Genomic DNA, 25,330 nt, shown 5'->3' with positions numbered 1-25,330 from the left:
TAGTCTTTCTTTCACACAGTAGGAATAACTGAAATTCCTAGTAAATGCACACACAAAAATATATCATTAAAATCTTATTAATTCACTACAATAGTCACTTCATTCACTTCAAAATGTAGCCTTCAGATTACCAGCGGATGCAGGTGCTAACATGTAGGTTTAGAAACTTACCCCAGAAATTCTGATTTAGTTGGTCAGGAGTGGACCCAGGAATTTGCTTTCTTTTTTATTTCTTCTCTCAGTGTGGTAAGTAGCACTCTTACAACATCTTTTTTACATGTGTGGGTTTTTTTCTAACTTAATTGAGGTATGATTGACAAATAAAATTGCAATATATTAAAAGTGCATAATGTGATTTGATTTCACTTTAATTGTGAAAAGATTCCTACACTCAAGTTAATTAACACATCTGTTACCTCACAGGGGCTTCCCAGGTGGCATTAGTGGCAAAGAACCCACCTGCCAATGCAAGAGATGCAGGTTTGATCCCTGGATTGGGAAGATCCCCTGGAGGAGGAAATAGCAACCCACTCCAGTGTTCTTGCCTGGGAAATTCCACAGACAGAGGAGCCTGGCAGGCTACAGTCCATGGGGTGGCAGAGAGTTGGACATGACTGAGCGCGTGCATGCGTGCGTGTGCGTGCACACGCGCGCACACACACACACACACACACACACACACACACACGGCTTATATCACTTAGCATAATTCCCTTCAGGTTCATTCACGCTGTCACAAAAGGAAGGATTTCCTTCTTTTTTTAAAAGGCTGAATAGTATTCCTGCATGTGTGTGTGTGTGTATGTGTGAGTATCACACATACACACACACACACATTTTCTTTATCCATTATCTGTTGTTTAGACTCTTAGCTTGTTTCCATACCTGGCTATTGCGAACATTGTTGCAATGAACATTGCTCTGGCTAGGATTTCCAGTACCATGTTGAATGAAAGTAGTGAGAGTGGTCATCCTTGTCTAGAAATCTGTATTTTAAGAAAATGACTGCATTGTATGCCCAATGAAACTTAAGTACCATTTATTTAAAAGATTTCTGTTGTGTTCCTTTGGTCATTTGAAATAGAGAATTAATTTCATACCTAATTTTGATAACTTAATAACTTTATATTCTTATTTTTCTTCAAAAGAGTTTCTAAAACTGTATAGATTTCAAGCCCACAGAAACCTCAATCTACTCCTGCTGTAGGTAAATTTGTAATATATACTTTTGTGTTTCTAAAGGATATCCATGGGTAATTTAAGAGAACATGATGGAAAACATGAGAGATTTCAAAAGGAGATATGAAAAAGCAGTGTTCAAAATAAGAAATAAGCCAGGGATTAAATGTACCACATGTCCAGAAGCTGATACCAATTTACAAGCATCTACAGCTGCCAATTCTTGAACATGAATGCGTGAAAGCAGTAGGCAGCAATTATCTGGTCAGGGGAGCAGCTGACCTAATTCCTCCGAAGGATCATCCCCTGGTACCAGTTATGGTAGTTGGTCAGACGATATTCTGCAACAGATGTTTAACTCTTATCATCCCAGGACTAACTCTGTTCAGCCCAAATTTGGACTTGAGTTAAAAACATAAAAAAGATGATGTCTTTTCTAGATCTATTGGTCACCTTTCCACTTACTATCCATTCTAAGAGACTGCCTTCTACGCTTTGGTCATTATTTCAGATGAATCTACTTTCCTGGTTACAACTGCTTGAACCAGGTAAAGACAGGATTCAGACTGAGCTGACTGGATGTTCTCAGTTCAGAAGTTGGACCAAAATATAGATTGAGGCTGTTCATATTGTGCAGAGGAGCTCTCAGCTGTGGGAATGTTGGTGCAAACATGATGCTGTGGCAAATAGAAGCCTCGTGTGAGAATTGGTGAGGGGGAGTGAACCTCAAAAAGCTGTAGAAAAATCAAAAATGCCTGGAGTAGAGGAGAAGGAACAAATGGATACACCCAGAGAAGCAGAGATGAGAGACCATCTGATCCCAGAAGCTATTGGATGACTTTCTCATTCCTGTGAAGCAGGACTCTGTATTCTTCAAAGTATAGATATCCTTCAATAAATACCCTTTCTACCTCTACTTAAAATGCTGAGTTGAGGGAATTTCTGTTCCCATCAGCAGAGATCCCTCATGGAGACAATGGTGTACTTATCAGCCTCCGTTTTCAGAGTAGTTAAGGAAGGAAGCACGCATCCTGTGGAATGTGCTAACGTCTGCAGGCTTCCTGTGCGATGCAGGCAGAGTGCTGAAGCTCGGCCTGATGAGCATCAAAGAAGCAGGAGGTTGAGGGTCAATAGGGCATGAAGCTAGAATAATGAGGACCCCGAACAGGAAGGCTCCCTACCTACAAAAAGTAAAGTGAAAGACATTCAAAAGTATGGAGATTTTAGTTACATTAGCAAAGGGACACATTCAGCTTCAGAGTCTTACTTGTATTGGTTATATCTTTAATATGTTATAGTGTTAATGTACATTCAAGGTATAGTGGCTAAAGGGTCATAATCTGGCTCTTTGTGACAGTACAGAGGTTACACTTTTTTGCAGGGAAGTCAGCATGGTTAAAACTCAGTATTAAAAAAATAAAGATCATGTCATCTGGTCCCATCATTTCACGGCAAATAGAAGGAGAAAAGGGGGGAACAGTGACAGATTTCCTTTTCTTGGGCCCTAAAATCACTTCAGATGGTGACTGCAGCCATGAAATTTGAATATGATTGCTTCTCGGTAGGAAAGCTATGACAAACCTAGACAGTATGTTAAAAAGGTCCATATAGTTAAGGCTATGGTCTTTCCAGTAGTCATGTATGGATGTGAGAACTGGACCATAAAGAAGGCAGAGTGCCAAAGAATTAATGCTTTTGAATTCTGGTGCTGAACAAGACTCTTGAGAGTCCCTTGGACTACAAGGAGATCAAACCAGTTAATCTTTTTTTTTTTTTTAACTTTACAATATTGTATTGGTTTTGCCATATATCAACATGAATCTGCCACAGGTATACATGTGTTCCCCATCCTGAACCCTCCTCCCTCCTCCCTCCCTGTACCACCCCTCTGGGTCATCCTAGTGCACCACCAAGCATCCAGAATCGTGTATCAAACCTGGACTGGTGACTCATTTCATATATGATATTATACATGTTTCAATGCCATTCTCCCAAATCATCCCACCCTCTCCCTCTCCCACAGAGTCCAAAAGACTGTTCTATACATCACTGTCTCTTTTGCTGTCTTGTATACAGGGTTATTGTTACCATCTTTCTAAATTCCATATATATGCATTAGTATACTGTATAGGTGTTTTTCTTTCTGGCTTACTTCATTCTGTATAATAGGTTCCAGTTTCATCCACCTCATTAGAACTGATTCAAATGTATTCTTTTTAATGGCTGAGTAATACTCCATTGTGTATATGTACCACAGCTTTCTTATCCATTCGTCTGCTGATGGACATCTGGGTTGCTCCCATGTCCTGGCTATTATAAACAGTGCTGTGATGAACATTGGGGTACAAGTGTCTCTTTCAATTCTGGTTTCCTCAGTGTGTATGCCCAGCAGTGGGATTGCTGGGTCATAAGGCAGTTCTATTTCCACAAACCAGTTAATCTTAAAGGAAGTCAACCCTGAATACTCTGGGAGGACTGATGCTGAAGCTGAAGCTCCAATACTTTGGTCATCTGATACAAACAGCTGACTCAATGGGAAAGACCCTCATGCTGGGAAAGATGGAAGGCAGAAGGAGAAGAGGGCAACAGAGGATGAGATGGTTGGATGGCATCATCGATTCAATGGACATGAACTTGGGCGAACTCTGGGAAATAGAGAGGGACAAGGAAGCCTGGCTTGCTGCAGTCCACAGGGTTGCAAAGAGTTGGACACTGCTTGGCAACTAAACAACCACAGCAGCAGCATAGTTATGACTACTGCACCTTGGACTGAGATCAGATCAAAAAGTTTTGCTTTACTTTTTTCTTCCTACCTGCACCCCTACCCCACTCCAAACACTAATAAGAATATCAGAGGAACTAGGATGGACATTATGCATCTGCCAAAATGCCAACTGCTAGCTCTTTTATTTTTTATTTGTTTAAATTTTAAATTTTATTTTGGGCTTTGCTGGGTCTTCATAGCTGCCCTCAGGCTTCCTCTAGTTGTGGTGAGCAGGGGCTACTCTCTAGATTTGGTGTGTGGGCTTCTCATTGTGGTGGCTTCTCTTGTTGCAGCTCTTGGGCTCTAGAGCGCAGGCTCTGTAGTTGTGGCAATGAACGGGGACAGCTGCCCCGAGGTATGTGGGATCTTCTCAGACCAGGGGTCATATGCATGTCCCCTGCATTGGTAGGTGGATTCTTAACCACTGGAACACCAGGGAAATCCAGCTGTTGCTTTTTATAAACAATTTTTTAATAGATCTAGATCATATTAGTGTGGGGCAGAGTTTGCTAATCATCTTCTCAATATCCTTTATCTCCCATACTACTAATAACAGTTTAAGCTGGATGCAAACATACCCAAAGACTGCATAGGAAATAGAATATAAGCAGAACTGATGTATGCAACTTCTGGGCTATGTGCTTCTTCACTCTAACCCCTCCAAATGGGATGGCTTCAGTATGTGATTGTGAGCTAGCTAATTCTCAAGCACAAAAATGAAACTAACTCCTTAATGATGGGAAAGCAACAAGATGGACAAGGCTCTATATGATAGGGCCTCTGGTGTTTGTATTTTTGAGTATGTTGTTTCAACAGCCTAACCAGTGTCCTAAACAAGGCCATCATTATGCAGGCCTTCAGATGATTCTCTCCATATATATTGGCACCTGACATAAATCTAGGAGACAAGCACAGAATATTTCTAGAGAGATGATTGACATCCCACTCTACAGTGAGCCTATATCAAGGGCAGTAGACCAAGGTCTGGGAGTTGAGACAGATGTGCTAAGCCTTCCATAGGATCTTAGAATAAAAGAGTATTTAACAGTCCTTAGGAAAGTGGGAACTCTAAGTATGTCCTAAGAATACTTCTGGAAGTGTGATAAGAGGTACAATTTTAAGTAAGTTCAATATGACTAAACAAGGGACTTCCCTGGTGGCCCAGTGTTTAAGACTAAATTCCCAGTGCAGAAGGCAGTTCAATCCAGTTCAATCCCTTCTTGGGGAACTAAGATCCCACATGGAAAAATTAAACAAGAAGATTAAATAAGGAGAATAAGAAAATAAGGAGAATAAAAGCACAAAATAGTTGACAAGTTACATAGTTTCCTGATGATGATAAATTTTTTTATGATGTTTTGATGTTTCCCTCAGGGAAGAAATAATTTGGGATCTCCAAAAATGTATAACCTAGTAAAGACTTGGAGAAGGCAATGGCACCCCACTCCAGTACTCTTGCCTGGACGATCCCGTGGACGGAGGAGCCTGGTAGGCTGCAGTCCAGGGAGTCGATAAGAGTCAGACACAACTGAGCGACTTCACTTTCACTTTTCACTTTCATGCATTGGAGAAGGAAATGGCAACCCACTCCAGTGTTCTTGCCTGGAGAATCCCAGGAAAGGGGGAGCCTGGTGGGCTGGCATCTATGGGGTCACACAGAGTTGGACATGACTGAAGCGACTTAGCAGCAGCAGCAGCAGTAAAGACTAGAGGCCAAGGTCCTATTAGAAATGCAATAGGAAGCTTTTGCTTTACTTAGAAAAATTTCAAACCAGGCCACTGGAAAATGGTAGACTTGCCTATGAGTTTGGGGCCATTTGCTTCCTTTCTATCTGGTCTACCTCCAATTCTGAAGAACAGTAAGTACAACAAACCCAGTCCAACACTGGGCCAGATAAAAAACGCCTTCTGAATTAAGAGCTCTATGACTTCCTGGATAATTTCATTCCAGAGGTATACAGAAATTTCTAGTTTTGTTGCACAAAATATTTGTATAGTTGTTCCCAACTTTCCCTTAAAATCAGGATCACTGCATATATCCCAAAAGGCATATACTTGGTTTTGTAACATTATCTCCTGGCTTTGTGGTCACTTGATATGTAGTCCAAGGCCTTGGAGAAGGGCTTCCCTGGTGGCTCAATGATAAAGAATCTGCCTGCAATGCAGGAGATGTGGTTTCGATCCCTGGGTCAGAGAGATCCCCTGGAGAAGGAAACGGCAACCCTCTCTAGTATTCTTGCCTGGGAAATCCCATGGACAGAGGAGCCTGGTGGAATACAGTCCATGGGGTCACAAAGAGTTGGACACAACTTAGCCACTGAACAACAACAAGGCCTTGTAGACAGCTGATGCTCAGTAAATATTCAGCTATTTGTTTACTGAGTCAGAAAGAGTTTCACATAACTCCAGCTTTTACTAGTAAATGTAGCTGGCAAAATCAGCTGAAACCAGCAACAGTCTATACCATACCATGCCATGTTTCAATTGTGCCTTTGAGAAATGATTGCATGCTGAGTCTCAAAGAATTTGCTGCTGCTGCTAAGTCACGTCAGTCGTGTCCGACTCTGTGTGATTCCATAGATAGCAGCCCACCAGGCTCCCCCTTCACTGGGATTCTCCAGGCAAGAACACTGGAGTGGGTTGCCATTTCCTTCTCCAGTGCATGAAAGTGAAAAGTGAAAGTGAAGTCGCCCAGTCGTGTCCTACTCTTTGTGACCCCGTGGACTACAGCCTACCAGTCTCCTCCGTCCATGAGATTTCCCAGGCAAGAGTACTGCAGTGGGGTGCCATTGCCTTCTCCCAAAGAATTTGAAAGGTACTTAAAATTCACTTTTTAAAATGTCTAGTCTCAGAAGAAGAAGAAACAGAGACTCTACCAAAATGACATCATTTCATCGACTTACCAGCAAATACAACGTGGAGTGGTGTTGCTCTGGCCAGGATACTTCATCCCAGGAGATAATTCTTCCCAGGAGCTTCTCTGAGGGTCTAATTTAGAAAAGAGACTTGACAAAAAAGCTACTCTGTTGCTGTTGTTGTTGTTCAGTCACTCAGTCATGTCCCACTCACCCCATGGACTGCTGCACAGCAGGCTTCCTTGTCCTTCACCATCTCCCAGAGCTTGCTCAAACTCATGTCCATTGAGTCGATGATGCCATCCAACCATCTTATCCTCTGTCACCCCCTTCTCCTCCTGCCCTCAATCTTTCCCAGCATCAGGGTCTTTTCCAATGAGTCAGCTCTTCGCATCAGGTGGCCAAAGTATTGAAAGGACTATAACACCAGCCAAGAGAGGGCCCCTTCTTCACTTCACACCGCCTTTACCTAGACCAACGTAGACATTGACCACAAGAGACCGGATCCAACATCAGTCAGCCACTGAGAAGGGACGATTGTAAGTCCAAACTCTGAGACAGTGACCCCCAAGTGTTGTGCCGAGGTCAGTACACATCTGAAGAGAGCCTGCAGGGCAGCTGAGCCAAAGGAACCAAGCAGATAACAAAGAGATGGGATTCTTTTGAAGACTGGCAAAGAGATCAATTGAACTCCTCTAGGACCTGCCAAGAGAAAAGAAGAATTTGGAGTTCTGGAGGAATTGGGGTGCCTCCAATTATATAGGGGGAGCTCAAAGCCAGAAATTACTGTTGTCATTACATTTACCCCCCCAAGCTGCTGTGGAAGATAAGGATACACACTAACTGCAGTGTACTTTACTGAATTTGTTTTTACTGAATTTTTAAATGTAAAACATAGACTTTTACATTACATGTTTATAATAAATGTATACATTTACTCAACAATACAAAAAATAGAGTATTGAGTAGACACTCTACCCAAAAAACCTTTTGAGAACCTTTCCCATTGTTGGTTTTTATACTAATTTAAGGCTTTTCCGGTGGCTCAGTGGTAAGGAATCCAGCAAAGCAGGAGACAGAAGGAGAAGGATTCCATCCTTGAGCAGGGAAGATCCCCTGGAGGAGGGCATGGCAACCCACTCCAGTATTCTTGTTTGGAGAATCCCATTGACAGAAGAGCCTGGTGGACTACAGTCCATGGGATCACAAAGATTCAGACATGACTGAAGCGAATGAGCATGTGTGCACTGTAACTCTTAATGTTAGGCATAATTTTAGTATTATGATAAAGGATCCTGGCATTGTTAGCATGGAAAATTACATTTTTGTCTCACTTCCTCTGTTTAATGTATACCTAACTTATTGTGGCTCAGTTTGATCCCTGGGTTGGGAAGATCCCCTGGAGAAGGGAAAGGCTACCCACTCCAGTATTCTGGCCTAGAGAATTCCATGGACTCTATAGTCCATGGGGTCACAAAGAGTCAGACAAGACTGAGCAACTTTAACTTTCAACTTTCCTTTCAACTTATAAAAATCAACATATACTCCCTAACATCATTTTATAACTTCAATTTTAATTTAGCGACTAATGAGAAGTTGGTGAATAATCCCTTGGCTTTTGAACAGTTTTAAAACTAAGGCAGTAACATATTTTAAAGTCAGGTAATGAGATACTGATACATACAAGATGTATAAATATAAAAACGTTATTAGTAACATGGGCTTGTTTTTTTCATTTGGACAAGATTCCATTTCTATGACCTTAGCTGTAAATTTCTATAGTAGAGAATATGGTGCATATATTATAACGCATGTGGGAGTAGCTGTCAAAGGAAGCCTGTTCTATATTCAACAATTCTCTGAGTGGGAAAAAAAAACTGACTTGGCATTCAAATCAATCTTTTAATATTCATTACTGATTTGTATGTACACTGTAAATTCCTGATAGTGGTCAGGAGGCCAAGTTACAATGGACTTATAAAAACTGATCAGTGGGCCTCTCTGAAAGTCTTGATGGAAGAGTTCTGATATAATGGGAGAAAGGGAAAGTCCATAGAAAACTGCAGTTTCTTTAGCATAAAGCTTGATTTCTCTCACAATACTTCTCCAGCATTATTTTTTTCTCCTTACCCAACACTATTCTTAAACATTCAGAAGACATTTTGGATTCAGGAATGGAAATTATAGAGTAGTGAATTTTGAGTATGTAATTTTTAACTCTAAATGCAGGTGGTTATATGATTTATGTCAAAATAAGCTGATCATTTTCTAAGATTTAAGTCAAAATTAGCTGGGTTGATGCAAAGAGTACCTTGTATGGTTAGATCTTTCGGAGACCTGGGTTCGATCCCTTAGATCTTTCGGAGACCTGGGTTCGATCCCCGGGTTGGGAAGATACCCTAGAGAAGGAAATGGCAATGCACTCCATTATCTTGCCTGGAGAACCCCATGGGCAGAGGAGCCTAGCAGGCTACAGTCCATAGGGTCCAAAGAGTAGAACACAACTGAGTAACTCAACACTTTCACTTTCACTTTGGATCTTAGTTTCCATTATCATGGTTCAAATGAGCAGTATATAAAAAATAACTCTCTGAAATATGCAAAGGAACATAACTAAAAGGGGATCATTCCTTTGGAATGGAGTACTTAGAGAATTTATAAATATACCTCCACTGGCAATCTTTCAAGGCAAAGTAAGAAAACTATCAATATTTCTCCAAGATGGTTTAAGTATAACTTTATTAAAAATAGAACGATTACATAAACTATCAAAATCTCCTATCATTGACATATTTGTGTTGATATAAAAGAAAATAAAAGAAACTGATTTTGGTAAAACCTTTATTTGGTCTTTCATGCTATTAATGAAGCCCTTCTCTGAAGATGGAATTCACACTTGACTGAGTTTGTAGGATGATCAGTATAGCAACAGGAGATAGAGGAGAAAGAGAAGGAACACAGAGAAACACTGATGCATTGAATTTTTCCTTTTTTAGGAAACTAGCTTCTCCTCTGAATGGTGTTGATGTCTTTACTCACACAAAATCTGCTCATCAGCTGCTGCTGCGGCTGCTAAGTCACTTCAGTTGTGTCCGACTCTGTGCGACCCCACAGACAGCAGCCCACCAGGCTCCACCATCCCTGGGATTCTCCAGGCAAGAACACTGGAGTGGGTTGCCATTTCCTTCTCCAATGCATGAGAGTGAAAAGTGAAAGTGAAGTCGCTCAGTCGTGTCCGACTCCTAGCGACCCCATGGACTGCAGCCTACCAGCCTCCTCCGTCCACGGGATCCTCCAGGCAAGAGTACTGGAGTGTGTGCCATTGCCCTCTCCGGTTCATCAGCTAGAACTCACCAAACCACCTAGTGGTGTTATCCACCTGCTGGGTGTTTTGAAGCTCACAAATTATATCCTGCTGTTCTTAAGAAGGAAAGCTGAAAATGTGCTATTATCTAGAGCCCGAACTTTAGCTCCCAAACTCTCTTACCTTGCTTTATATTTTACTAGCAGGTCTCAGCTCCTATATATTTTGCAAATCTGGTTCTGCCTTCCTTGCCAACTTGTTGCACCCTTTGCTCTACGGGTGTTCTAGATTTTGCTCTTTCCCAGGTGGCGCTAGTGGTAAAGAACCCGCCTGCTAATGCAGGTGATGCTAGAGATATGGGTTCGATCCCTGGGTCAGGAAGATCCCCTGGAGGAGTGCATGGCTACCCATTCCAGTCTTCTTGCCTGGGGAATCCCATGGACAGAGCAGCCTGTCAGGCTACAGTCCATAGGGTCGCACAGAGTCAGATATGACTGAAGCGAAGCATTGTTCTTCTCTCCTGGTAGGCTGTATCCATAGATTTACATTCCATATCACTTTCAGATGGCTTCATAACACTCCCCAGCCCACTCCTTATCTGTGTCATGTCCTCAGTGGGGACTCAGACTGAGTAGGTTAAAGAAAAAGTTGGGACCATTGCATTTTTAAATTCTGAGGCTCCACAAAAAAGTTTCCTGCTCTGTGTTAGTTACAAAGAGAAATATCTCCACCAGCAAGATTGAAACAGTTTTTCTTATGCATCAGCAGCAAAGAAATGACACTTGAACAATATTTATACCTTTGGAATCACCAAGTCCAGCTGGTCCACAAACTGGTTTCTCACCCTCATTTTTGTCTTCTTTCCTGATGTCACATTTCACTGTGGTAGGAGGTATGACTAAAAGGAAACCTTGACGGCTTCCCCTGTGGCTCAGTTGTGGGGAATCTGCCAGCCCATGCCGGAGACGTGGGTTTGATCCCTGGTCCAGGAGGATTCCAGATGCTGAGGAGCGGCTGAGTCCATGTGCCACAACTGTTGAGCATGCACTCTAGAGCCTGTGAACCACACTACTGAGTTCATGCACTGCAACTACTGAAGCCCATACACCCTAGAGCCCGTGCTGAGCAACAAGAGAAGCCACCGCAATGAGAAGCCTGTGCGCCGCAGCTAGAGCATGGCCCCTGCTTGCTGCAACTAGAGAAAAGCCAGTGCAGCAACGAAGACATATCACAGCCAAAAATAAATAAATACAATTTTAAAAAGGAAATCTTGAAATAAGGCATCAAAGGGAAGAAAAGAGAGAAAGGTCCAAACGGGAGAAAAATACTTCTCAAATGAAAGTCATTTCGAAATATGTGAAAGGCAGATAGAGGGCAGGAGAAAAGGGGATGACAGAGGATGAGATGATTGGATAGTATTACTGACGCGGTGGACATGAGTTTGACAAACTCCGGGAGTTGGTGATAGACAGGGAATCCTGGCGTGCGGCAGTCCATGGGTCACAAAGAGTCAGACACAACTGAACAACTGAACTGAACTGAATTACTGAAAACACATGGACTAAAAAAGGAAAACACTGAAAGGAAAAAATATGTTAATAAAAACCATATTTGTCATTTGTCAAAACATGATTGAAGATCAAGCATGATAGACAAATATTCCAACAGACATTTCCTAAATGAATTACAGTATTTCATGGGAACACCCCACCCTTGAACATCATATGTTCAAGGTTATATTGCTCACAGAGAGCTATTGGTTCATCTTCTTTTTTAACTTTTTAATTTTCTTTTTTACCTTGTTATTTTATAGAGAAGTAAAGCCAATTAACAATGTTGTAATAGTTCCAGGTGGACAGCAAAGGGGCTCAGTCATACATATACATGTATCCATTCTCCCCCAAACTTCCCTCCCATCCAGGATGCCACATAACATTGAGCCCAGTTCCCCGTGCTATACAGTAGGACCTTGTTGGTTATCCTTTTTAAATACAGCAGTATGTACACATTGATCCCAAACTCCCTAACGACCCCTTCCTCCATCCTTTGCCCCTGGCAACCATAATTTCTTTTCTGTGATCTGTTTCTGTTTTGTAAATAAGTTCATTTGTATTATTTCTTTTTAGATTCCAAGTATAAGGGATGTCAAACAGTATTTCTCCTTCTCTGACTTACTTCACTAGAGTATGACAATCTCTAGACCCATCCATATTGCAACAAATGGCATTATTTCATTCCTTTTAATTGCTGAATGATATTCCATTGTATATACGTACCACATCATCTTTATCCATTCCTCTGTCAACAGACATGTAGGTTTGGTTAATTTTCCTAAGTCCAACAAACTGCTTAGTATGACATTCAGGGCCATTTGTGATCTGGACCCCAAGTTGTCATCTTTGTAGAGGGTAGTATAATTTCATGTGTTGATTTCATGTGTCATCTTGGGTCAGCCATGGTACCCAGATACTTGGTCAATGATTATTTTGGAAGTTTTTATGAAGATTTTGTTTGTTTTGGGATGAGATTTATCAACTAAGTTGGTGGACTTTGGATAAAGCAGATTACCTTCCATAATGTGGGCAAGCCATATCCAACCAGTTGAACATCTCAATATAACAAAGGCTGAGCAAGAAGGAATTCAGCCAGCAGACTACATTTGGACTTGAACTGCAGCTCTTCCAGAGAGCTGCAGTATTCCTCTGCAAATTTTGGACTTACCAAGCCTCCATAGCCATGAGCCATTTCTTAAAATAAATCTCTCTCTCAAAATCCCTCTATATATATAGAAAAAGAGACACAGATGCAGCCTCTTGGTTCTGTATCTCTGAAGAACCCTGTCCAATACAGGTAGTGATAAGACTATAGACTCTATAATCGGAATTATATGGATTTAAGATCTGGCTCTGCCATTTACTAACTGCAGAATATAAACTGGGAAAGTTACTTTACCTCTCTAAGCCCATTTTCTCTGTATAAAAACAGGAGTAAAAACAGCCCCCTCGATTCTTTAGCCATGGCCAGATTACATGTCATGAAACTTAGATCTCTCTACTCCTTTGTTTCTGCTGCTCACTGGCCTTTATAAATGTTTTTCTGTGCAGTGAGCAAAATGGTTACTTTTCCCTCCATACCTGCAGTGGTTTTAAAACTATGTTCACAGATTCTTTGATACTCTTCCCTTCAAGAGTATCTCCCCTCCTCTTTACTACAGGCTGGATTTACTGAGTTGCTGCTGCTTCTTTTTTTTCTTTTTAGTATTTACTTATTTAGTTGGCTGTGTTGGGTCTTAGTTGCATGTTGCATCATGTCAGATCTTTCCTTGTGGCACATGGATTCTGTAGCTGTGGCGCAAAGGTTCAGTAGCTGTGGTGCAAGGGCTTAGTTACTCCCGAGCATGTGGGAGTTTAGTTCTCTGGCCAGGGATCAAACCCACGTCACCTGCATTGCGACGCAGATTCCTAACCACCGGATCATCAGAGAGGTCCCTATTGATTTGCTTCTAGTAAGCAAAATATGGCAGAAGTGACCGTAGAACATGTCCCGCATTAAGTTATAAAATGACTGCAGTTTCCATCTGGGTCTCACGCTCTGTCTCACCACCCGTGCAGTCACAGGCGACTGTGGTCACTTGAGCAGCCCTATGGAAAGGTCTAGTGGCAGTGTCTGAAGCCTCCTGCCCATAGCTGACACTGAACCTGAAAGCAGATTATACAGTCCCATGATGACTTCAGCTCCTGTCAACAACTTCGTTGTAGCCTTATGAGAGATCCTAAATCATAACCACCCAGCTAAGGAACTCACAGTTCTTGAGCCTCAGAAATGGTTTGAGATACTACATACTTATTGTTTTACACAGCTAAGTTTCAAGGTAATTTGATCAATAGCAAGTAATTTATGAAACTCCAGTACTTTGGCCACCTCATGCGAAGAGTTGACTCATTGGAAAAGACTCTGATGCTGGGAAGGATTGGGGGCAAGAGGAGAAGGGGACGACAGAGGATGAGATGGCTGGATGGCATCACTGACTCGATGGATGAGTCTCAGTGAACTCTGGGAGTTGGTGATGGACAGGGAGGCCTGGCGTGCTGCGATTTACGGGGTCGCAAAGAGTCGGACACGACTGAGCGTCTGATCTGATCTGATCTGAATGCCACATTCAAGTCTATAAAAGCCTTTTCTGACCAACATAAAGAATTTCTCCTCTCTGTTTCTTCCCTTGTACAAGGCAGGGAGCTCATGGAGGGTAAGCCATTTTTAACTCTATTAAGTGGGAAAAAATAACCAAACTCAACCCTGGTACATAAAGGGTTAGAAAAGTTAAGCTAACAATTAGTGTTTTCTATGTGTTCTATGCTGGTCTAAGCCTATTGTAAACATTATCCCATTTAGTCCTCATAAAAACCTAGGAGATATACTATTATTATTCCGTTTTACAGTTGATGAAACTGAGGTGAAGTTACAGAGAAGCTGGTTAATTTGCTCATGATCACACAGCTAATAAATATTGAATTAAGAAATGAATGAATACAAGTTTCTTACAAACAGGACCACATATGCTTCTTTGAACCTCATACAGTTCCTAGCCCAATATTCAACTGGGTCTCAAATATTTACTAACTCACTGTCTGCTAACAAAAGAAGCTGATGTATGTGAAAAAGAAGTCTTGGAAACCCTGATTGTGGATAATTTAAATTGATTTCCCAAATATAATTCTTTTCCTTCAGTGAGAAGAAATAAGGATTACAGTAAATATATGCTGTGACGAAACTAAAAACACACTTTGGAAGATGTTTACCTGTCTCTCCATACCTCCCACATAAATGCTTCACAAGAAATAATGTGTATTGGTAGTTTGATTACATAAGATACACAAAAATATTTTTTGGTGGTTCAGGATTCAAAACAGTTTGTGAGAGTAAAACAGTGTTATTTTAATGGTTTATTTTCTTCCCAAGAACTACAAGGAAAGAATGTTTCTACTGAAGTCTTTTTGATTTGTAAATTTCAAATAGCAGCTTCTGGGGCTCCTTTTAGGAAAGCGTGCAACCAATGGTCCCTCCTGGTGAAGTCTTTCTCAATAAGCACTTATATACCAAGAAACCTAAAGCAAGTTTTTATTCAGAGTTGGTCAAACTCTGGACAGCAGCTTGTGGTTTCCTATTTTAGAACTTTTGACTTGTTTTCTCTGAGCACTTTCTCTCCAGTTAATAGTAAGTAGGAGGTATAAACAAACGACAAGTACCTACTGTATAGCACAGAGAACTATATTCAATATCTTGTAATAACCTATAATGGAAAAGAATTTGGAAAAGAATATATATATATGAAACCAAATCACTTTGCTGCATACCCAAAACTAACACATTGTAAATTAACTACACTTCAATTAAATAATAGTGAGTAGGTGGTCTTTTATATTATTTGGTGAATGTGGATTCCTTTTCTCTTAATGTCTATTTGACATTTAGAGAATGTCAAACTTTACATTTGTTTACTTTACTTTTTACTCCTTTACTCCTCTTACATTTTCTCTGTAGAGATTAAAGAAAACAAGTAATTTGGAGGCTGTAAAAAGGATCTTGAAGCTAAACACTAAAGATAAGTAATTATAAGGACATTAAATCACTTCTTTTGATCTTTTGGGGTTTCTCTTATAGGATGGTACCTTCATAAATTGTCTGCTGAAAACATTACCCTAAAATTTCATTTAAGACAAAGGAAACTAGAAATTTCTCTCTTTAAAGATTAAACAAAGCCTTATCTTCTATATTCACAAAAAGGTAAGCAGCCTGTTTCTAATTATTTTTCTTGAAAGATTATAGATAGCAAACGACTTTGCTCCTCAACTTGTCCTAGATTTCTGGAGGGGGGTCTCACTTCACACTATACTGCATTTCAAAGCAGAGCTTTTATTTTGACAGCACTCTGCTTCGCAGCTTCCTCCTTACTCTGTCACTCTGCACTGGAAGCAAGGCACGTTTCTATTTCAAGATCCCATATTTTAGTCATGAAATAAAACAAATGTAAGAAAATGTTAATAACCTGTTTTCAGGCAGAACTCAACTCTCTAGAAACACAAATATGAACTACTCACTAAAAACTTTTGTTTGAATATTTGTTCTAAGCTTAAAGGCAAGGCAAAAATAACCAGAGGGTGAGTATTTTTGTTCAGACTTCCACACAAGCCAGAAATACCCGTAGGGGAGGCAGTAAAGACTGGTAACTAAAAACACTTCAGACTCCAGAGTAAGACAAGCTGGAATCCTGGCTGTGCCTCTCCAAGCTGTGTGACCCGTCTTGAGGATTTACTTTACCTCTTATTTTATTATTGCTGTTGTTTTTCACTTTTTACTTTACTTCTTTATCTTCTGAAAAATGGGGATGACAAAAATACCTATAGTAGAGGTTCCTATAGTAGGAACACACACAAGAGAATGCAATAAAAGTGCTCAGTGCCTGGTACATAGTGAGTAATCAATATATTTCATTTATTAGTACTTAACATGCAGGAGCTTCCCAGGTGGCTCAATGGTAAAGAATCTGCCTGCTAATGCAGGAGACTTGAGTTTGATCCTGGGTGGGGAAGATCCCCTAGAGAAGAAAATGGAACCCACTCCAGTATTCTTGTCTGGGAAATCTCATGGACAGAGGAGCCTGGCGGGCTACAGTCCATGGGGTCGCAAAGAGTCGGATGCGACTGAGCACACACACACACCACCTGCAGAAAGGTAGTTTATTATCTGGGACAAAATATTCCTAAAAATTTTTAATTGAAAAAATATGAATTCCCTATCAATACAGTAGTATTAACTTTTTCTTTATATGCCTTATTTTCTCACAGAATTTCAAAGACTTTTCATTTGTTATAACTTCAATTCATTTTAAAAAATGATATTAGTTATTAATAAAAAAGTGATGGTAATAAAATGTAAATTCTTGTGAATGCATAATGAAGAAAAAGAATGTCCATATTTTTTGTTAGGACAACTGGAACAAGTTCCTTACTTACCAATTACTTATAACTACAGATTAAACTGTCATTGGCAATCTCACAGACAGTAAGACAGTTTTATTAAAACTAAGTTTCACAAAGGCTATGTAATGAAGTAAGAGCTCTTAAATACTCTGGGTTAAATTTTAATTGAGTCAAATCTTCTGCCAAGCACTTTGGCAAACTGGTATTCATCAAAAGCCATAAAAATGCAAATAACCCAGAAAAAAGTTACACGTGAAGATGTTAATTGTTCTTTTTGTTTTTTCCCTTGGTTTTTTGGTAACGGCTTTATTGATATATAATTCACATCTCAGATAATTCACCCATTTAATGTGCACCATCCAGTAGCTTTTAGTAACTTAGAGTTTGCAACCATCACCCCAATCAACTGTAAAATACTTTCATCAAAAAGAAACCCCAAAACTTTTACTCATCATTTCCCAATCACATCTCCATTCTTAAGCAACCACTAATCTACTTTCTGAGGCTTCCCAGGTGGCACTAGTGGCAAAGAATCCGCCTGCCAATGCAGGAGAGGTAAGAGACATGAGTTTGATCCCTGGGTCAGGAAGATACCCTGGAGGAAGACATGGCAACCCACTCCAGTATTTGTGCCTGGAGAATCCCATGGACAGAGGATCCTGGTGAGCCATGGACCAGAGGGTCATAATGAGTCGGACATGAGTGAAGCCACTTAGCACCTGCACAATCTACTCTTGTCTATAGATTTGCCTATTCTGAACATTTCATATAAATAGAATCATTATGCTAAGTAAAAGCAGCCAGCCACAAAAGACCGCACATTGTTTACAACGGTTATCCATGTTACACCATGTATCAGTACCTCCTTATGGCCAAATATCATTTCACTGTATAGACATTTGACCATTCACAGTTGTGTGTGTTGTCTGTGTTGTCTCCCTTTTCGGTCATGATAAATAATGCCCTTCTGAACATTTACATACAAGTTTCTGCATGGACATGTTTACATTTCTTTTGACTACATACCTGGGAATGGAATTGGTATTATTCTTACAGTACTGAAAATCATAAGCAATTTCACTGTCCAACAAAGAATGGTATTATGCAAAATAAATGTTGCCTATGTAGAAGGAAGACCATGCAGCCATACAGACCATGCAAGAAAAAGGATGTGAGTGTGCTAAGCCGCTTCAGTTGTGTCAGACTCTGTGCAACCCTATGGACTGTAGCCAGCCAGGCTCCCCTGTCCATGGGGATTTTCCAGGCAAGAATATTGGAGTGGGTTGCCATGCCCTCCTCCAGGGGATCTTCCCCAATCCAGGGATTGAACCTGTCTCTTCTGTCTCCTGCATTGGCAGGGGGGTTCTTTACAGCTAGTGCCACCTGGGAAGTCCGGGGTAAAAAAAAAAAAAAAAGCAAAGTACGACCTTCTTAAAATCCTTTCTGGGTTTCCCTTCCCTGTTCTGTCATAGGGACCTGCCCTCTGCCTCTGACCTCATAGCTCTCCCCCTCAATTCTCTGAAGACCAGCCACACTGCTTTTAGAGATTTTTTAAAATATCTAAGATCCAGAGTCTTTGCATTTGTTTCCTCTGCTTGTATCACAGTTTCCCCACTTTGATGACCACTGGTTTCAAGTATCATCTTAAATGTCTCTTCCTCAAAGAAACCTTCTCTGATATCCCTAACTAGTCTAGGACTAGGTGTTTCCATAGCAGCCTGCAATTTTCCATCTTAATACTGCTAACTGTTTATTCAGTCAGTGATCAAGTATTGAGAGCCTTTTACATGCAGGAATACACGGTAAAATAAAACATGCAAGACCCCAGACATCCTAGACCTTATATTCTACAGAGGGAATGCAACATACAAGTAAACAAATCACCCTACTGGGTGATTTTAGTTAATGATAATTAGCTCCACGGTTTTCCTCTGTGTTTGGATAGTAAACTCCACGGAGGTAGAAGCTATTTGTCTTAGTTACTTCCAGTTTGCTAGAGCTTATTAGCACCTAGCTGGCTGAATAAGCTAAAAACAAATTTAAGTGACTGTTAAAAACAGGCATATAAAAAACAGAAATGGAAAACACAAATGTAACTACTTCTGTAAACAGTTCAGTTTGAGGGTTTTTTTCCTTTTTCAAAACTTTCTGTAATTCTACTATTCTTTTTATAACTACAACAATTTTAAAAGATAAGCAAAAAATCACCAAAGTCCGTAAAGAAACCCCAAATAAAACACATTTATATGTTATCACACACTCATTAACAGACGTGGTAGTAAACCTACACTGAAATACTCAGATGCGTTGGTTAACAGTATAGAATTTCCTTGGCGCCTTACCAAGTAGGTTCCCGGCTGCCAGCAATGTAATTTACAAAAAAAAGTGCTTAAGAATATGCCCCCCGCAATTTCCCCGATCTCTAATACACTTGAGAATCTCCCTACCCTGGACGTGGCAGCAAAAAAAAAACAAAAAAAAAAAACCCTGAAATTCTATTTTTCTGTCAACGATGAGAAGAGAACACAGAACTTTTTGCGAGGTCAACAAAGAATGCAAGACTTTTACACAACAGATCGCCGGCTTTTCCCCAAAAGATCCTTTTACAAGCCCCAAAGACAAAAGATGGGCTGGTAAAACTAGGTAGCCCTAGGTTTGGCCAGGAGAGCATCCAGATAAAACCCCACCCCCTACCAGAGCACTCAGCCTGGTCTTTCTTTCCCCCGGGCGCATGCGCAGCGCACTCTCCTGCCTCCGCACGCCTTTTCCAGCGAGACGAGGAGGCGCTTACGTCACCATGCCGTCGAAGAGAAAACCCTTCCGCTGCTCCACGGGAAAAAGAGTCCACGCACCTTTAGCTTTCCTTACCCCTCCTCCTACCCCAATGCCAAAGACTTTCCCAGTCCGTTGCCAACATCCCAGCTTTTTGCCGAACTTCTGAGTATGTTCGTTGGACGGAAAAGGCGGCGGAAAGGGAAAAGTGGGAGGATGAGAGACCAGACCAGGGTTGTTTACGGAGAGCGAGCGAGTCTAGGAATCGGTCCGCGAGGGCGGAGCCGAGGAAGCCGGCACTTCTTTCTCTCTTCCCCTCCCTCCCCAGCCTTCCCCGCGAGCGGACGCGGCATCGCCTCTGTCTCGCTTTTTTCTTATTTTTCTACCCCCTTTCCCCTTCCTTTTTTTTTTCTTTTCATTTTTTCCCCCTTCCCCCCCTTTCACCATTTCCCCTTGGAGGCGCTTCCCCTGGGCAGGGGCAGAGCCGGTCTCACCCCCCGCCTCTCCCCGGCCCCCGCCGCCCTATGGCGAGAGGGAACCCCCTCCCCACCCGGGCACAAGCGGCGGCGGTTGGAGGAGCGGGACCGGCGGCGGCGGCCTCAGGTCCGGGGGCGTCATGGAACTAATTCGCTGACCAACCCACCGGCTGCAGCCGTGCGTCCCGCTCGAGCGCCAGCTCCCGCGCCCTCCGGCCCGCTTCCCCCTCTTCTCCCTCCTCAGTCGGCCCGGTCCTGGTCCCGCGCGTCTCGTCGCCGCGCGCAGAGGAAAATGAGGTGGTAACGGGCCCCCGGATGACCCCTCGTCACCACTTTGAGGTCTACAGTTCTGCCGGGGAGGAGGAGGAGGAGGAAGAAGAAGAGGAGAAGGTGAGGGGCGGGGACGGTCCCCGCCACCCGCGCGCGACCCCCTCCAGCGCCGCGCGCTCCGTCTGGGAAATCTGCCGGACACCCCCCACCCCACCCCTCTCACCAACAACTCGGCACCTGCCCAGTTTGGAAACAGCTCCGCTGGGTTCCCTTTCGGGCCAATTTTTTCCGTCAGCGCGTAACTTTTTTTGTAGCTGCAGCAAATCGCCCTCCTAGTGCGCGTTCTAGGCTCCGCGAGCCCGGGGGATACACAAAGAAGGGGACACACCCCCAACCCTAGACCTCAAGGGGCCCGGGGGAAGATCGTTCACTTTGCAAAGCAGGCGGTGCCGGGGACGGGACGGGACGGGGCGGGGCGGGGCGGGGTGGAGGGGGCAGATGATGGGGAGAACCTACGGAAAGGCGGGGGAGAGGAACGTTACCCTTGGTTTTGGGTGGTGGGGAGATCTGGCGAAGGAGCTGAGCTTAGAGTTTGCACCCTAAGGGCAGATAAGAAGACCGAAAAGTTGAAGAGGGCGGAAGGCCCTCTGCCGAGCTAGTGATTCCACTGCAGATCGTTTGGGTAGGAGTTGCGAATTAGATAGCAAAGTAGTGGAAGAGTATCTTTCCGGAAGTAGGATGGCATTAGACTGGAGATCTTTGAATGTCAAAAGTATTCAACTTTTATTCTGTCGGTGGGAGCCACTCAGCGTTTGAACAACAGCAGTGTGACATGATGTTAATAGTAACACTTGTTGAGGCTTACTATTGGACAAGCATGGTTCTAAGTGGTTTGGAACTTACTGAATCTTAACAGGGGTAGGTGGGTCAGAAACATTTTACAAATGAGGGAAACTGAGGCTCCATAAAATTAATTTTTCCTACTAGATGACAGCCAGGACACGGTGGCCAGAATTCCATCCTAGACAGTCTGACTGTGCTGTACAGTCAGTGTTATCTGCTTCTAGCTTTTCCAGGTCATTTGTGGCAGACAAAGTAGAAGGGAACAGACAAGGAAGAATGGACAGGATTCAGATTTGCTAGTCTGGGACCAGACATGAGAAATTCCTAGCTTCTGAACTAGAAGTTTCTAAATACTGATGAAGAGCAGACCAGTAGAATCAGCGTGTTTGGGGAAGGTGCACTTGGATGGTTTGCAGTTAAACTGAGTTAATTGAGTTTTCATGGCAGTGTGACATACTAGTTTAGAATAGAACTCTCAAATGTTTCTTGGTTAAGATTGGAAGCTTAACGGTGTGTACGTGTTTTATTCTGATTGTATGCCACAATCAAAGGTGAAAAGTATTCACCTTTCTGTGCATGTTTCTTCGTCTTTAAAAGAGGCTTAATAAAAATACAAACTTAATAATGTGCTTTCCTGGTAGCTCAGTCCGTAAAGGATCTGCCTGCACTGCAGGAGACGTGGGTTTGATCCCTGGGTCCAGAACATCCCCTGGAGAACAGCAAGCCCATGGAGTTGAAAGAGTTGGGCACAACTTGGTGACTAAACTCCCACCACCAAACTAATACCGTTCTTTGAGTTTGAGGAGTTAATATGGCAGTATTTTGAACAATACCTGGCCAAGTGATAAGCACTTAACTATTTTTTAGCTAAGCACTTAATAAGTGTAAACTATTACTATTATTTATTTAGCACAGTGCTGAACTCTGGAGAGTGTTTGCCATCAAGGTTAATAGGAGAGACCATCCTACAGGTAATCAGTTATCACAGTAAAGTTATCCACTTCAGTAAACTTAACATTGATACTTTTACTTTTGTCATATCTGTTGGAATTCTCATTATATCAGTTGACCCAAAAGTGACCCTCTCTCTACAGGATACAGATATTGAGTTTATATCTTATCTGCAATAGCCAGATCAGATACTGCAGTTTCACTTTTCTGTAGGTTGGAAAATCTGGAACATCCCTACGGATGTTCTCCATGCTTGTATTATTTATATCCCATTTTTTTGAAGTTTAAGGAAATATGACATCTTTGTTATGTTTCCCTGTTGTGTTTTGTTTTTTCTGTTGATACGGTGTAGGGCTTCCCTTGTGGCTCAGCTGGTAAAGAATCCACCTGCAACACAGGAGACCTGGGTTCAATCCCTGGGTTGGGAATATCCCCTGGAGAATGGAAAGGCAGCCCACTCCAGTGGCAGAATTCCATGGACTGTATAGTCCATGGGGTTGCAAAGAGTCAGACAGGACTGAGCGACTTTCACTTCACTTCGTGGCGTGTTACATTGATTTCTGAATGTTAAACCAACTTTGCATTCCTGGGCTAAATCCCACTTGGTTATGGTGTGTAATCCACTTTTTATGTTTTCAGATACAGATTGCTAGTATTTTGTTGATGAATTCTGCCTCTGTATTTAAAAAAGATATATATTGGCCTACAGTTTTCCTACTGTAGTCTTTGGTTTTGGTAGCAGGATCATAACTGGCCTTATAAAATGAGTTGAGAAGGGCTCCTCCTCTTTATTTTTTGGAAGAGTTTATGAAGAATTTGTCTTAATGTTTTTGTAAATGTTTGGTAGAATTCACCAGTGAAGCTATTTGGGCATGGGGTTTTCTTTAGTTTGTCTTACTAATTTTATTTTATTTTATTTTTGTCTTACTAATTTTAGAAAGCTGGCAGATCCTAGTGAGCCACCCTGGTGAGAGTACCTAAAGGAATGAAATAAGTTTTGACAAGAGATAATTAATTACTGATTAAAATTAGGTTTAGAAGAAGTCTTAGAACCTCAAGAGTTGAGTCTGTATCCAGTATAGGTATTTCTTCTAAATAACCTCTTGACAGGTGATTATCTAGTTTACACTCGTGTTTCTGAGGTTGATATTTATGTTTACTTTAAATGAAATTATAGTGAGTCTGTTTATCTCAGATTGTGGAGAATTTGAGAAAAGTACCAAGGCAACAAAATTGGAATCTCAGAACATCTCAGCAGAGTATAACAGTAAATGGAATTTGACAAGATGACTTTGTTTAAAGAAAGAATGCATTTAAAGTCCTGAACAAAGATGTAATGTCCTCCCCCAACCCCAAAAAAGGCACCAAAAGCCCCCAGCACAATGAGGCGGGGAGGTAGAGAAGTTTGCCTAAGAGTGTACCTTAGAAAGTCTTAAGAGTTTTAGCTGAGCATAAATTTTGTCTCAGTAATTCAATAGTTTCTTTAAAAAAAGTAGCTAGTGATCTTAGAGGGCATTAATAATTAAATTGGTGCTAATTTTGAAGAGCTAAAATCATGTCACATGAGGAACTCTTGAATAGTTTTTCATTTCTGCAGAGGATGAACTGATGAGCACGATAACAGCCTTCAAACATTTGAAGGCTTGATCTTTGAAAGAGATCAGACTTGGGTTTGTTTTGGTTATAGTTTTTTGGTTTTGGCCCCAAGGGCTGAAATGAGCCTTTGATTCTATTTCTGTTTCATCAGGATGCTGCTGTGGGCCCAGTGGGTTACGAAAACATGATATTGATGGATATGATTGCAAAGGAATTTATAGGGAAGATAGTTCTTGGAAGAAATTACCTTTTAGATGGATCTTTCAGGATAGTCTTTCAGGATAGTTTCTATTTTCCACTAAGTTACTTAACTTGTTTCTTAAAAAAGCGCTTCATGCTTGGTATAAAAAATTTGCAAAAATCCAGAAGTTTAAAGAAGCAAAAACAAAATCACTGTCCTGTTAACCAGAGGTAGTTTGCAGTAGGTTAAGCAGTAAGTTAGTGAAATATGTGGGGTGATTCATAGGGAAGAGGATATTAGCTAGAGTTGGGGCAGAGGGAACACAGAAATTGAAGATTAGGCTTGTATATTTTGTTTTTTCAAATTTTAATTTTTATAAAAAATTAGGGACTTTGTTAAAACTAGACATTAAAACATTTTTTTAAAGAATCCCTGGAATCTGAAGCAAATAGGTAATACAGGTACGTAGTTGATAAAATGGAATAGTTATTCGAGGTCTTCAATGAAAAACAGCATTCCCCTGCTGCTTGACTTCCCCACTCTCTTCTCTCCTCATTTCCTAGAGGTTTTCTCATTCCATAGAGGTTAACTACTCTTAGCTTTTTCTCTTGTTATTTAAAAACCGTACTTTCAAATAACTACTGCTGTTTTTTGATGTTTGAGTTTTAGATATTATTTATGTTTTCTTCTGAAATATAAAGATGAGGCTCTCTTTCTGCCTTCTAGCTCCCTCATCCTACCAGTGTAGTTTTATCACAGTGTTTGTGTTGAAATCTCTATTCAGTATTTTCATTATTATTGCTTTGTAAATATTGTGGTATATTATTATTTTTCAGTTCAGTTCAGTTGCTCACTCGTGTCTGACTTTACAACCCCATGTACTGTAGCACGCCAGGCTTCCCTGTCGATCACCAGTTTCTGGAGCTTGCTAAAGCTCGTGTCCATTGAGTCGTCATTGATGCCATCCAACCATCTCATCCTGTTTCGTCCTCTTCTACTCCTGCCTTTAATCTTTCCCAGCATCAGGGTCTTTTCTAATTAGTCAGCTCTTCACATCAGGTGGCTGAAGTATTGGAACTTCAGCTTCAACATAGTCCTTCCAATGAATATTCAGAACTGATTTCTTTTAGGATTGACTGGTTTGATCTTGCAGTCCATG

At 41.4% G+C, this 25,330-nt stretch overlaps 1 protein-coding gene across 2 annotated transcripts in view; it reads left to right on the top strand.

Moving 5' to 3' along the window:
• The first annotated feature begins 20,165 nt into the window (after positions 1–20,165).
• The window catches only part of CCNI (cyclin I), a 38,777-nt gene continuing 33,612 nt past the window's right edge, over positions 20,166–25,330 (top strand). Inside the window, exon 1 of one of the 2 annotated variants that reach the window (XM_027544835.1) lies at positions 20,166–20,720. Coding sequence is in view for 1 of the 2 variants with exons in the window: in XM_027544836.1 (XP_027400637.1) it covers positions 20,646–20,720 (75 nt within the window). In the remaining variant the exon portion in view is untranslated. The remainder of the gene's footprint in view (positions 20,721–25,330) is intronic. The other variant, XM_027544836.1, reaches the window with a different exon arrangement.

Source organism: Bos indicus x Bos taurus, chromosome 6 (assembly GCF_003369695.1).
Source record: "Bos indicus x Bos taurus breed Angus x Brahman F1 hybrid chromosome 6, Bos_hybrid_MaternalHap_v2.0, whole genome shotgun sequence".
Lineage (NCBI taxonomy): Eukaryota > Metazoa > Chordata > Mammalia > Artiodactyla > Bovidae > Bos > Bos indicus x Bos taurus.
This window is presented reverse-complemented; position numbering and strand designations above follow the sequence as displayed.